The sequence below is a fragment of the Rattus rattus genome, chromosome 1 (assembly GCF_011064425.1).
Source record: "Rattus rattus isolate New Zealand chromosome 1, Rrattus_CSIRO_v1, whole genome shotgun sequence".
Classification (NCBI taxonomy): domain Eukaryota; kingdom Metazoa; phylum Chordata; class Mammalia; order Rodentia; family Muridae; genus Rattus; species Rattus rattus.
In genome coordinates this window covers 264158790-264173824 of record NC_046154.1, presented here as the reverse complement: position 1 = coordinate 264173824, position 15035 = coordinate 264158790, and the positions used below count along the sequence as shown (strand labels likewise).

The 15035-nt window shown below is 40.0% G+C and overlaps 1 protein-coding gene across 1 annotated transcript in view; it reads left to right on the top strand.

Moving 5' to 3' along the window:
- The window catches only part of Abcd2 (ATP binding cassette subfamily D member 2), a 46146-nt gene that overhangs the window by 12268 nt on the left and 18843 nt on the right, over nt 1-15035 (top strand). Inside the window, exons 4-6 of the mRNA XM_032885322.1 lie at nt 46-211; nt 1002-1096; nt 4561-4706. Coding sequence (XP_032741213.1) covers nt 46-211; nt 1002-1096; nt 4561-4706 — 407 coding nt within the window. The remainder of the gene's footprint in view (nt 1-45; nt 212-1001; nt 1097-4560; nt 4707-15035) is intronic.

Below are 15035 nucleotides of genomic sequence, written 5' to 3'. Positions count from 1 at the left end.
GTCTACCCTGGCTCTATTAACTCACCCTTTATATGTTAATTTCAGATCACTGAACTAGCGGGTTATACTGCCAGAGTGTACAACATGTTCTGGGTCTTCGATGAAGTGAAGAGAGGCATTTATAAGAGAACTGTCACTCAGGAGCCTGAAAACAATAGCAAGAGTGGAGGTGGCCTGGAGCTGCCCCTCAGTGACACCCTGGCAATCAAAGGTGATTCACTTCAAGGTTTGGTGTTGCTTTGTGTAGTTTGTTGGGTTTTTTTGTTTGTTTGTTTGTTTGTTTTTTGTTGTTGTTGTTGTTGTTGTTTTGTTTTTTTACAGTTTTCTTATCGGTTATTGTCGTTTTATGAAAAGAACTAAAGGTTTCTTCTTTAGGAAGCAGCTCTCGGTAATTACAAGAAACTGGTATTTAATTAGCCTCTGTGTTCGTGTTATAGTTGTAGGAGCAGGGATGAGTAGTGGGACCCTAAGGAAATGAGACACTTAATCTCAGGGAAACCGTGTTTGCCTTGTATTCGCAGACAGCTCACGTAGCACACGTGGCTGCATGAACTGTCTGCTTTTAAATTTTGAACTGATAAATAGCATTAGTGATAGTGCCATATTGTTTCTCATTATTCTGGGTTTCTAAATGTTTACCATGTCTTGACATATATCACTTCTTGATTCCTTTCTTGGAACTGTACTTTTTTTCCCTCTCTTGTAGGAAATAGGGGAACAGAGTAACCCTAAACGTTGGGGCTTGGTTACATCAGCTATAGCTTATGCCTACTAGGCCAAAGATATTGATATTCGATTGTAAAGCTATTTTTATCAGACAGATTTTCTAAATCGATTAAAAACAGGTAGATAGTAAGCTGACTTCACGTGTTTTTTCTATGACTTACTAGTGTGAATTATCTTTATAATTGAGTTCGCCCATCCTGTTGTATCATTCTTCCAGTTAAACTAGAAGTAATGAGGTGGTAGCCTTTGCAACTTCAACCGTTCTTTGGTTACAGGGACAGTCATTGATGTGGACCATGGAATCCTTTGTGAAAATGTTCCCATAATCACGCCAGCGGGAGAAGTGGTGGCTTCCAGTCTGAACTTCAAAGTAAGATGATATCCAAGAATCTTCTGATTGTTGGCCTCACACTAATAGAAAACAACTCAGAATTCATGTACCTTATGGTAAATGCTTGGAGAGGAGCGTGTGGAAAGGGGAGATCCGAAAGGTATGCACAGTGTCTCAGTTGCAGACGCAGTAACTTCCTCAGAAAGCAGAGTGGAAAGAGAAGCGCAAGCTCTGCCGCTTTGGTGCCAGACTGAAAATCAAATTACAGAACACTGGGGACTTGGGACATAGCTCTGGGCAAACAAGAGGAAATCTCGGAAATTAGTATCTGGGAATGAATTTTAACTTCGTATACAGGTTGTCAGGAAATATGTTAAGACGATACTTTTACATGCTCTCTGAAATACAGTCATTCCCCAGAGGTCCATTATCAAATTTAGTTTTACTAATCCAGGTTTCCTGACTTTCATTTTGACTTTAAATGATCAGAAGATTCGTGGACTCGACTCTAGTTTTTGATCCTGTTGAAAATAATTTATTTAATATCCTGCATCTTAATTGCAAAAAAAAAAAAAAAAAAAAAGAGAGAGAGAGTGCCAAAAAACATTTTGGTAAACTGGAGGACCTGGTTTTAAGGCTTTGTGAGACGTAAACATACACATTACACTTCGTATAAAATGGCTGACGGGCTGTGCTAGTTGCTTACGTATCCGTACACATGCAAGTGTCCCGTCGGGTCCTGCTTTCAGGGGATTTATTTGGGGTTGAGCTATCTCGAGGCTTTCGGAGTGAGGCACAGCTGAGCACCAGGCAGGAACGTGTTGAAAGGAAGGTCCTTACTGCAAGCTGGGTGGAGAACAGAGAAAGAGAATTTGTGTCAGGCCGAGGTATGGCCCAAGGACACATTCCTACTAACCTCCTTCCTCCACATGGGACTCATGCCTGAGGCTTTCCACCACCCTCCAGAATGTGCCAGAAATTGGAGATTTGGTGATCAACACGTGATCCTACGGAAGACATTTCAGATTTAAACTATAGGAACTATAATAAAGACATTTGAGCTGTTTGATCAAAGGCATGACCAGTCCCCCATTCAAATTATGAGCATCACAATACTAATGATTTTGGAGTAGATCCTAGCCTAGGCTCAGTTATTCGAGATATATTTGCAGTTGTACAGGTTTACTGGAAGTTGAAAAGAGAGGTCGAGATGTGTTGAACACAGGGAAATCCTGTTAATAAATTGAAGAGGAATTGTTTGGCTGGGATTTATTATTCAATTATAAACCGGTAGAGTGGTTTTATTATTAGGATATGACATGTGCACCAATTAGCTACTTGTTGCAAATATGTAACATTTTATTTCCTCTTACTAGTTCAGCAGTTTAGCTAGCTAAGTGGATGAAGTGCTTGCCTAACCCACAAAGCTCGAGTTCAGTCCTCACCCTGAAAAAAAGGAATGAAACTGGTTCTGTTACTGTTTGGGTCCATTTAGGTAACATAATACTAGTTCTCATTGCTTTAGTTTTTAAATAAAGAGATGACAAAGCTTTCAAAGTTGCTGTCTTCTAACCGTGTCTCTGTAAAAGCATCATACACTGAGGAAAAACTCAGAGCTAAGTCTCTTGTATGAAATAAGCAATAATCCACCGGGAGAGTCTTACAGATTTTTAACTGAAGATAGACATTGTTGTAACATACTGTTTATAGGTTATTACTTTTCTCTTCAGAACGTGTAATTTAATTCTAATCTCCCTGGAATAGGATAAAAAAAGTTGTGTTTCTTCCATATTGGTTGGGAAATATATACTTTTTAAGGAAAATTACATTTATCCCTTTGTTGGTCTTCAAAATTAAAGTTATGACTTACGGGGGGAAAAATCCAAAATGTGGGATTTTCTTTTCCTCGCACTGTCTTAACATAAGTTAACTGAGAAGTTATGTTAAGAAAATGTAATCATAATTTACTGAGAAATTACGTTAGGAAAATATTAACATGAAAAAAGTCCTCAGTTATCAGTTTTAAAGTGTTAAATTTCTAAGAACTCCTGACGGGAATTGATAGTTTAAAACATTTTAGGAATGCGCTGCTCACCGTGGCATGTACCTTCCAAAACTCTTTTTGGATGGTGCTCAGGTATCTATCAAGTGAATCACCCGTCATCAAGAAGTCTAGCGGAAGAGAAGAACCAAGACAGAGCTCCTTCTTGGTAGCTTCTCCCAGAACGTTCTGGAACACTAGCAATCCACCTTTGCTTTGACTCTTGGTGTCTTCCTTTTTTTTTGGAAACATGGATGTTTGTATCCATTCAATGAAAATACACATGCATAGACATCCTCCATTCCATGAAAAGGTGCATGCATAGACATCCTGTGGATTTCTATCTCTCTTCCCCTCATCTTCATTTTTGCATCCCTGATTAGAAAGCAAGTCAAATTTGTAAGCTGCGTCCTGCTCCTTGCACATGTGGTCCCCTGCACATGTCTGATAGGAAGGCAACCTCTCTACCCTATCAAACTGAATGCAAGTCAAGAAGTCTAACTATTTAAACTTAATAGATAACCAAGACAAGTGATAGAGGGGAGCTTCCAGTTAGTGATTAATAAGTAAACTTGTTTTATGGAATGAATAATATATGGATATGATCTCCACTTAAGAGAGAGGGTGATTATTATATGTATATATGTTCTTCCCAGATATCCTTAAGGGATAGGTTCCAGGACACCCAAATCTGATAGCATTCAACCGTTCAGTTTTATACAGGAAAAGAGTCTGTATATATTTGATACAGATGCAGCCTTTCTTTTCTTCAAGTAATTACAATCCCCAGTTGGCTGACTCCTCAGAAGGGCAGTTCTGACTATACGGAGACTTGGCTATACGTGTTTAAACCCAACCCTAGGCATATGCTACACTACAGTTCCCTTGCTTTCCTCTGTCTTGGCTTCATAAACATATTTTTTACATCTATAAATGCACCAGACTTAGACTAATATTATCTTTCTTATTATGTGCTTTTGTGATCTTTCAGCATTCCATACACTAATATAAAAAATTAAGAACCCACCTGGCTCCTGGGATAAATGTGCTTTTAGTATATTCAACTTTCAGTTGCATTGGATTTTATATTAGTTTAATTAGATAGTAATATAAGTAAAATAAAATCTAATTTTAACTTAAACCCTATGATTCGATTTTCTCTCATGTGTAGTTAATTTCTCTATCTGTGTGCAGATTCAAAATATCTCAGTTGAAGTGTCGGAGAGCCAGTGTTCTTTCCAAAAAGTGTCAATATTTTTGCAATTAATTATTTTATGATACTTTTAGCTCCAGAGAATAGCCGAAGTTAAACTCGAAGTTGCAATCCTGATATATATTATTTGCTGTCTTCACTATCCAAGATTATCATAGGGTTGGATACTTAAAAAAAAAACATTTTTAAATGCTCCCAGATGAAATAATTATTGAACATTGCAGCTTATGATTCTATTTCTGACTTCAGGTAGAAGAAGGGATGCATCTTTTGATAACCGGCCCCAATGGTTGTGGGAAAAGCTCTCTGTTCAGAATCTTAAGTGGGCTCTGGCCTGTGTATGAAGGAGTCCTTTATAAACCACCTCCCCAACATATGTTCTATATTCCACAGAGGTAAGACTTTTTTTTATATCAATTAGAAACAGTTGCTTTTGTAATTAAGTTGCGCTCATCTCTCAGGCTCTTCGGGTTACGCTCATTTAAGGTATTTTCACGGAGAGAAACTGTTGGGGAAATAAGGTGAGGCTCAGTTACTCCCTGAGTTCCGTCTTACTGCCTTGACGGTAATAGACCCTGGATCCATGCCACTTCCTGTAGTTTTCAGATCTGACAGCACGTTAAGAGTGTTCAAAGACTTCAGATGTCTTAGGAAAGAGTAAATGGCTCCAAAGAATAATTCGATGTCATATTGCCTTCTTACAGACAAAAATATAGGGCTCCGGTTCTACTCAGGCCTTTCTATCACGTTTTATACTTTAGTGTCCTGAGGTTGTCCACTCATGCTGCAGGGCCTTCTTAAGATCTTTACTGTGACTATGCTAGATAATAAATCTTAACTACCTTAACTGACAGTGCATTAAGACACGTTGTTTTTCCCCAAAATCGTTGGCCGTCTTCCCTCATAACCACACAGAAGCATCTGAACACAAGGTTATATCCTTGAGAATTAGAGTACTCATTGTGGCGACAAAAAGTCAACTGTAAATGAAAAATTAGCTCCCTTGGTCCAGAGATTTCTCCAAGTGTCCGCCAGGTTCAATAGACACTCCGTGTATTCTCTCTGGGTCATCTTGTGTGTCGCCCGGGTTAAGCAGACAGTCACAGTGTTCCCTCGGGACCAGAGGACTGCTCTGAGGTGAGCCACCACACATCCAGGATGGGGATGTAAGGCTGGAGCACAAGGACGTGTCACACCGATGCCACACAACATCGGACACTTTAGTCCGCTCTTTGCTAGTACACGGTGCGACCATTCTTCAGTTGGCCTGAGTTTTAGGCCATAAGCAGCAACTGGGTTCTGCGAACTTATTTTCTTTCAACTGAGACTCACGGTGGAGGCAGCAGGATGCTGTCTGGTGTGCAGGAAGATATTGTTAGCACCTGTGTTTGACACAGCTAGAATGCCACACGGCGCCAGGAGCATCGTTTCCTTTCTGTCCTTTTGGAAACCTTGGCTTTATCGCCTCCGTTTATGTTTTACAAGTGAATGTAGCATATAGCTTTACTTCAGCTTTGTACTTAAGCAATAAATATAGAACCATGAGGAAAAAATGGTCTATAAGAAGCATATTCTTGGGGTTGGGGATTTAGCTCAGTGGTAGAGCCTTGCCTAAAAGGCCCTGGGTTCGGTCCTCAGCTCAAAAAAAAAAAAAAAAAAAAAGAAAAGAAAGGAACATATTCTTAACAAAAATAAGGGTGTAAAGAAAAACTACCATTTTACCCTTTAGATATTTCACATATTATATGAATGAAACACTCCTTGAATATATTTGTGTGTGTGTGTGTGTGTGTGTGTGTGTGTGTGTGTGTGTGTGTGTGGTGTGTGTGTGTAGTGGCAGGAGTTTTCGAAGAGATGGGCAAGTTTATGAAAGTGACCTTTACCCTCAGAGTGAACCAACCATGATGTTTTATAATAAGCAGAGATCATTAGGAAATTTTGTCTTATGAAATGTATTTTTGCCTAAGCAAAAATGTCAACTCCAACCCAGTTAAGAAAAAAAAATAAGCAGGAGTGGTCTATATTTTAATTTTTAAATGATTTTGCCTTCAATCAGTTCACCTTAATTATATGCATCTAGAGGCACGGGGAATTGTGTTTAACCTTACAATTTTACAGAGTCCCAATCCTGTTTTTGCTTAACAATTACTTAAAACACAAACGTAAACTAAGAAAATCTAATTGTAGCATTTATTACTAGTATCCTGGAAGGAAGTAGGTTTTTTTTTCAAGTAGATTCTGAAATGATCACATAATATTTTATTACGTAAAAGAAGATGACAGTCTGACCTCTTTTAAAATATGACACTAAGTGATCTAAGAGGATCACATAAATGGCTCCTATGATTAATTCTTTACTACTTCTTACTGCCCTCTAGTAACAGAATGTAAGATCACTACTAGTTTGGCAGAAAAAAAAAACAAAATAGAATTGGGGGCCCAAGTATGAACTCTGGAAGTCATTAAATAGTCTCACACTTAATCACTATGATTGAAGGATTTCTCCTTAGAGGCTGGGTCTCCTTATACATTGATTAAATGGAAAATACATTGCTCCTTTCACTGGGATAAACTCAGTAGGTTTTATGAGAGCGGGTTTCTTATGTTGTGTGGTAAGCAAAATAACACTGTTCAGGGTGGAGTCAGCACTTGGGTTTTACCAAACTTTCACACACAGAGACCCAAACAAAAACTCTCTGGCTCGAGTTGTACGTTGGGAAACAAGCATTCCTGAGAAATTATGAAACCGCCCTAGTATTTCCCCAGTTGGTGTCTTCTAATGTGTTAGCAATGCTAATAAGAAGAAGCAGATCTTTAGAAATCTGAGCCATAGTACAAGAATACAGAGTTGTTCTCTGTAAACTGAGTTCAAACCGTTTTCCCTCACCCCGTCTCTTCCAGGACAGAATAGAAAAGCTGGCACATCTGTAGGATTTAACACAGAGCATTTTGCCTGAAACATACATTAGGCGGTGAATGGCAGGATCTAGGGGACTTTGCTCAAATGGTACTGAGATATATATTCTGGCATTTCCAACCGAGACTGAATGTCCTGTACATTATCACTGCACTCCTTAACCAGGTGACTGATGCCCATCACCCCTGCTGGATCAGCTCTCCTGACTCTCAGGAAGCATCATCCACTTGGGCATCTCCTGAATTATTTCGTCAGTTCTCGGTGTGTTTTCCTCTTCTTCCCGGACCTCTGAGGATAAAGCTTATGACCCTCTGTTCTTGCTTTCATTTCTCTGCTAATCTATGACCCATCACTCACCCACTTATGCCTTGGCGAGTTTCCGTGTGCCTGCCGCTGTCCCAGCCCCCAAAGCCAGAATTAACCTGTGTTTGTTGAGTTTTCTTCCTCATCAACTCTATCAATGCCCTAGCAGTCCTCAAAGTGGGACACAGAAATGGGACTTTAGAGAAGGGATAGGAATTGTAGAGGGCAGGGAAGAACGGCAGACTGGCAAACCTTTCCTTGCTTTAGTTAACCCTCAGAGGATCATCTGTGTGCTTCACACTCTCTTCTCGGTGACCTACCACTCAATACTTCAAATGTCCCCACTGTCACTATTCTTACCTGGAAGAAACCTCTCAGGCCAGGAGTGTTAACAGATCGTCTTACTCCTCAAAACCACCTGTCCATATGCTACACATCAAACAGTCTGAGAGAGATTCGGTCCTCCTACAGTCATAAATCAAAATCTGTATAAATTCTATCCAGCTATAACTCTTGAGTCTTGGGAAATAAAACTTCTGCAAAACGAGAGAAGAAGTGTTCTTATAAGGATTGTGTTGACATAAACCTCCTGGGGTGGTCAATGCTTGTGCTGGATCCACACACACGCCCAATGAGCTTTACCCCAGAACGGAATGACTGACAGACAGATTTCCCTTCTATTGGCAAACCTACCCGGCATTTTACACTGTGAACCGTCTGTCTGCTTCGTTACTCGCGCTGGGTATGTTGCCTACTCCTCTTTTCTGAAGCAGTGAACAGGGCTCAGTAGACGGAGGCTGATTTAGGCTTTATAAGTTCTAGACGCGAAGAGTCAAATGGCGTGATTTTCGTAAGAGTAAATACCTCTTTTGAGTTGAGTAGCTCTCGTTTTGCTACAAACCATAAGAGTATTAGGAAAGATATTATGCATTCAGGACGCAGATCCTGAGCTTGCTATGTATGAAAAAGAGCGGTGACATGATTGGTTCAAGCTGCGCATTTTTCAGTGACTGACAGCGAGTATTCATGATTAGCTCCGCCTTCTTTCTGGCCAAACAGCCACAGAAATTGGCTATAACTCTTCGACCGTACACTCCCCATAGCTTAGAGTTTAAAATGTTGTCGACTTTTTTATCAATATTGTCCAGTGAAACTTTATAATTTTAAATTTCCACCTTCTATTCATTTAAATCATTCTTTTTCCTCTCACTTCTTTAGAGCGATTTGTGCTCAACTCAGGAAGTATTTAGCATTTTAAGTTATTGTTTGAGGGACTCTGAGCACAAAGATGGGGATCCTTCTTTTCAGTGTTCTCTCCTTTTTCCCCCTTTGTTTCAAATATAAAATAATAAAAAAAACAGAAAAATCTAACAAACAATAAATTTATATAAAAAAATCAGTTCAATGCTAGCACAGAAAAATAAGAATGTAATGCAAATTTTTAAAGTAGCTAAGATGTTTGTAATAACTAGTAGCCATAAAACATAATTATTGGGGAGGGATCTCATCTTAAATACCCTTACTATGGGAGCTAATAGTTTTTTAAAAATAAGTATATATGTACGATTTCACAGAAAAACAATTACAATTTCTTGCTAAAACTCCTTCCCAGGAGGAGCAAAAATTATTTCAGGAGTACGTATTTCAGATGTTTCTACTACAGCCTTGAAAACCGAATAGGAAATTAAGCATTACGAAACTATAATTATTTTTGCTTCATCTGTCAACCACAGAAAATAGCTGTTTTTCAAATTTAAATATTATTACAATGTATTATTCATGTATGTGAACACAATAAAGCTATCTTCAGACACACCAGAAGAGGGCATCAGATCCCATTACAGATGGCTGTGAGCCACATGTGGTTGCTGGGAATTGAACTCAGGACCTGTGAAAGATCAGTCAGTGCTCCTAATCGCTGAGCCATATCTCTAGTACCCCTGCAGTGTTATTCATAATTATGTAATACATACTTTTATTGTTCAAATACATAAAAATTATTTCCAGCATGTGATTTATATATAAATATATAAAATAATACATAAATATGTTAAGTACTAATATATAATTATTCATTCTTGATCTGAGTGCTGTATTAAAAATACAGTATTAAGAAATCAAGGCTTAAAAAATAAGAAATCGTAAGTACTAAGTACTTTGGTGACGTTGCAGGGTTACCCTGCTTCTATAACAATGAAGGCGTCTGAGGACTCTAAGCGTTTTGAGCCCTTTGAAGCCCTGTAAACTGCATCAGTGAACTACACGGCACCAAAAGAAAGGATCCAGATAAACTCAAAGTATTTTCCTACGTACTCAACCGGATCTATCTTTAGTCTCCCACAGATGCCTATTGCCCACTAACCATATTATGTCTAATAAAATTTACCATAGGGTAAAAGCGAGCAGACAATACTCTGAGGAGGTCAGTTACTCCACATTCACTTGTTTTTCTTTCCCCTCAGGAGACTTTTTCTCAGTGTTAGGGATCAACCAGCACTGAGCAGAAGGCAAGCACTACCTCAGGGAGCTACACCTCCTTTAAGTTTCGCTTTCACTTGGAGAACACAGGAGAAACAAACCATTTTGTTGAATTACAGACCAATCATTGAGTGCCTTCCTTGGTGCCTGTGGGTTTTTGGGTTTTTGTTGTTGTTTGTTTGTTTGTTTTGGGTTTTTGGATTTTTTTAAATTTACATTTCAAATGTTATTCCCTTTCCCAGCTTCCCCTCCATAAACCCCCTTATTCTATTCCCCCTCCCACTTCATCTATGAAGGTGTTTTCCCCTCCAACCATCCACCCCTTCCCGCCTCCCTGCCCTGACATTCCCTACACTGCAGGGGAAGGGTCAAGCTTTGGCAGGACCAAGGGCTTCTCCTTCCATTGGTGCCCAACAAGGCCATTCTCTGCTACATATGCAGTTGGAGCCATGGGTCAGTCCATGTATAGTCTTTGGGTGGTGGTGTAGTCCCAGGGAGCTCTGGTTGGTTAGTATTGTTGTTCGTATGGGGTTGCAAGCCCCTTCAGCTCCTTCAATCCTTTCTCTAACTCCTGATGGGGACCCCGTTCTCAGTTCAATGGTTGGCTGCTAGCATTCACCTCTGTATTTGTCAGGCTCTGGCAGAGCCTCTCAGGAGACAGCTATATCAGGCTCCTGTCAGCATGCACTTCTTGGCATCAGCAATATTATCTAGGGTTGGTGGCTGTACATAAGAGCTAGATCCCCAGGTGGGGCAGGCTCTGAATGGCCGTTCCTTCAGTCTCTGCTCCAAACTTTGTCTCCATATCTCCTCCTATGAATATTTTTGTTCCCTTTTCTAAGACACTTTGGTTGTTCTTCTTCTTGAACTTCATGTGGTCTGTGGATTGTATCTTGGATAATTTGAGCTTTTGAACTAATATCCACTTATCAGTGAGTGCACACAGTGTATGTTTTATTTGTGATTGGGGTTACCTCACTCAGGATGGTATTTTCTAGTTCAATCCATTTGCCTATGAATTTCATGAAGTCATTGTTTCTGATAGCTGAGTAGTACTCCATTGTGTAGATGTACACACCTTTTCTGTATCCATTCCTCTGTTGAAGGGCATCTGGGTTCTTTCCAGCCCCTTGCTATTATAAATAAGGCTGCTATGAATGTAGTAGAGCGTGTTTCCTTGTTATATGTTGGAGCACCTTTGGGTATGTGCCCAGCACTGGTATAACTGGGTCCTCAGGTAGTACTATGTTCAATTTTCTGAGGAACCTCCAGACTGATTTCTAGAGTGGTTGTACCAGCTTCCAATCCCACCAACAATGGAGGAGTGCTCCTCTTTCTCCACATCCTTGTCAGCAACAGATCAAAAAATGGCTGAGTTTTTGATCTTAGCCATTCTGACTGGTGTGAGGCAGAATCTCAGGGTTGATTTGATTTGCATTTCCCTGATGAATAAGGATGTTGAACATTTCTTTAGGTGCTTCTCAGCCATTCTATATTCCTTAGCTGAGAATTCTTTGTTTAGTTCTGAACCCCATTTTTAAACAGGTTTATTTGATTCTCTGGAGTTTAACTTCTTGAGTTCTTTGTTTATATTAGATATTAGCTCTCTATCAGCTGTAAGATTAGTAAAGATCTTTTCCCAATCTGGCGGTTGCCATTTTGTCCTAATGACAGTGTCCTTTGCCTTACAGAAGCTTTGCAATTTTTTGAGGTCCCATGTGTTGATACTTGATCTTAGAGCATAAGCCATTGATGCTCTGTTCTGGAATTTTTCCCAGGCCCATGTGTTTGAGGGTCTTCGCTGCTTTTTCTTCTATTAATTTGAGTGTATCTGGTTTTATGTGTAGGTCTTTGATCCACTTAGACTTGAGCTTTGTACAGGGCAATAAGAATGGATCGATTTGCATTCTTCTACATGCTGACCTCCAGTTGAACCAGCACCATTTGTTGAAAATGCTATCTTTTTACCACTGGATGGTTTTAGCTCCTTTGTCAAAGATCAAGTGACCATAGCTGTGTGGAATTGTTTCAAGTTTCTCTCCATTTAGTTTGATGTTGGCTACTGGTTTGCTGTATATTGTTTTTACTATGTTTAGGTATGGACCTTGAATTCCTGATTTTTCCAAGACTTTTAACATGAAGGGCTGTTGAATTTTGTCAAATGCTTTCTCGGCATCTAATGAGATGATCATGGGTTTTTTTTTCTTTGAGTTCTTTTATGTAATGGATTACGTTGATGGATTTCCGTATCTTAAACCATCCCTGCATTCCTGGGATGAAGCCCACTTGATCGTGATGGATGATTGTTTTCATGTGTTCTTGGATTAGGTTTGCGAGAATTTTATTGAGGACTTTTGTGTCAATATCCATATGGGGAATTGGTCTGAAGTTCTCTTTCTTTGTTGGGTCTTTGTATGGTTTAGGTATAAGCATAATTGTGGCTTCATAGAAGGAATTGGGTAGCATTCCTTCTGTTTCTATTTTGTGGAATAGTTTGGACAGTATTGGTAGTGGGTCTTCTATGAAGGTCTGAGAGAATTCTTGTGCCTGTGTTATAGTCAACAATCTCACCGCATTACTTCATTCTGCTGCTTCATTCTGTACCGACAATAAACTGAATGAAATCAGTGACGTTACAAACAAATTAGGTCAAGTTCAGAGTCGAGTGGCAGTACTGTCATAGTGAGACTGGGTATATCCCAGAACCACCTCTCTACAGCTCATCATCACACCCGTTGCTGTATACCGTATAGCATAGAGCATAGTAAGCATGCCAAAACGTGGATGTGAATGATGACGTCACCGACTATCAGCCCTCCGCGAGGCTGCATGGCGAAGCCTTCAGAGGCACTCATAGACTGGATGCGCAGCCGTGGTTTTATCATTGCAGTCTTGAGTGTGCCACGCGGCAGGGCTGCTCTTTGCGTTAATGTCTATGCTTTAGGCAAAGGTGGAAGGACATCTACATCTCCTGATCTGTGCTAAATCGGAGCTAGCGTCCATTTAAAGGCAGTAAGCGTTTGCTTTCCTAAGGTCCTGAGTAGTTGATGAGCGCCCTGCGACAGCCGCTCAGTGGTCCTACTTTCAACCAATGTGACTGTTACTATTCTTAGACGTGCATTTAAGAAACATCCGAGGGGTTGGGGATTTGGCTCAGTGGTAGAGCGCTTGCCTACCAGCTCCGGAAAAAAAAAAGGAAAAAAAAAAGATATAAACCAAGAAACATCCGCATGCGACTGCTTAAGAGGATTACATAATCAAATGAACGTGGACTGTAGGCGTGCTATAAGAAAACATAGAACGGAAAAGGAGAGTAAAGAGAAGGAGAGTCTTTAAATGTATAGGGGAAACGTGACCGGAAGTGGTGCAGCCATCTTGGAAAGTTGCCTAGACAGTTCTTTGCCCCCACAGTTCCATTCACTGTGGAACGCATCGTGCCCCAAAGAAGGAAACTCTGAAATATCCTTCAGTAGATGAATGGATGAAGCAAATGCGGCACCCACCCGAAATACAATGTTAGAGTGTGATTCAGCCCTAGAAAGGAACGCGGCACATTCTCAAACACACTTGTCGTTCAGAAGGACTCAGTCACAAGAAGGCACAGACTGTGTGAGTCTGTGTGTTTGGAACAATCAGAATAGACGAAACCATGGAGACAGAAAACAGATTAGCTGCACCAAGCAGCCAGATGACAGTGTGTGATCCCAGCTATGGAGCTACGGAGTAGGAGCCAAGGGAAATATTCTCATATTGGGAGTGATGGCCACCTGAATTTGTATTAAAAAAAAAAAAACCACTGAATTATAGATATTAAAGGCTGATATAATATTTGAATCATGTGCCAAGTTAAACAAAGATACTCAAGTGGTCCCTTGTATTACATATATGTGTAGCTGAAACACAAACTTTCATTTCAAATACTCATTAAGTATGTTACAAAATAATTGCACACTAGTTAGCCCTCAAAGAAACACTATAAATACTGTGAAAATGTAAGTGGGCATTTGGTCTGCAAAACATATTTGTATTTAAAGACTTCTTTCTCCTCAGGAAAGCACATAGAGCTGGTGTGATTTTTTTAAAGGATTTTTTTAAATGTGTGTAAGTGCTTTGCCTGTGTGTGTTTCCATGTCCACATGAGTACCTGGTATGTATGGAAATCTGAGCAGGATATTAAATCTGGTGGGACTTGCAGGCAATTGTGAACTGCCATGTGGGTGCTGGGAAGCAAATGTGCTCTTAGCTGCTGAGCTGCAAGGGCTATCCCTTGCTGTCTGTATAAGACAGACCCCTCAGCTAAGATGGCCTGATGTTCCTCACAGAGCCACTCAGGTTGTACAGGCTTTACGGAGTCTCTGCCTGTGTTAGTTTCCACTGCTGCTACCACAGAAAACCAGTAGTTTGCAGCAATGGAGAGCCATTCCCTCACAGTTTGGGACTTACAGGCCAAGCTCTTATCAGTTTACCGTTTGTGTGACGGATCAGATGGAAGGCAGAAAGGTGTTGCAGTAGGTAAAGCATTTTCTATGTAAGCAAAAAGAAGTCCACCATATTGCCTACAGGATGTGACCTTCTGAAAGGGTGGCTTTCAGATGTCCCAGATGGGATGGAATTAGGAAACTGTTTTTAACCACTTTATAATTAATTGAGGCTATGTAGCCAAAGTTACTTAATTTTTTCCACTCCTATACCTCTCTTCCTCTGTTCTGTGGCCATCATATCTCTCTGATACTTAAAAACAACATCCAGTTTCTTGCTTTTCAACTAATTGTTTAGTTAATTTTATTTATCAATTAGTAACATTTTAACGTGACCATAAAATCGAAAGTTGTATTGAAAAGACGTGGCACACATCTTTAACCCCAGCACTTCAGAGACAGCAGCAGGCAGATCTCTATGAGTTTCAGGTCAGTGTGGTCTACAAAGACAGTGTCAGGACAGCCAGGGCTACAAAGCAAAACTCTGTCTCCAAAAATAAAGAAAAGAAAAAGAAAGAGGGAGGGAGGAAGAAAGAAGGAAAAGAAAA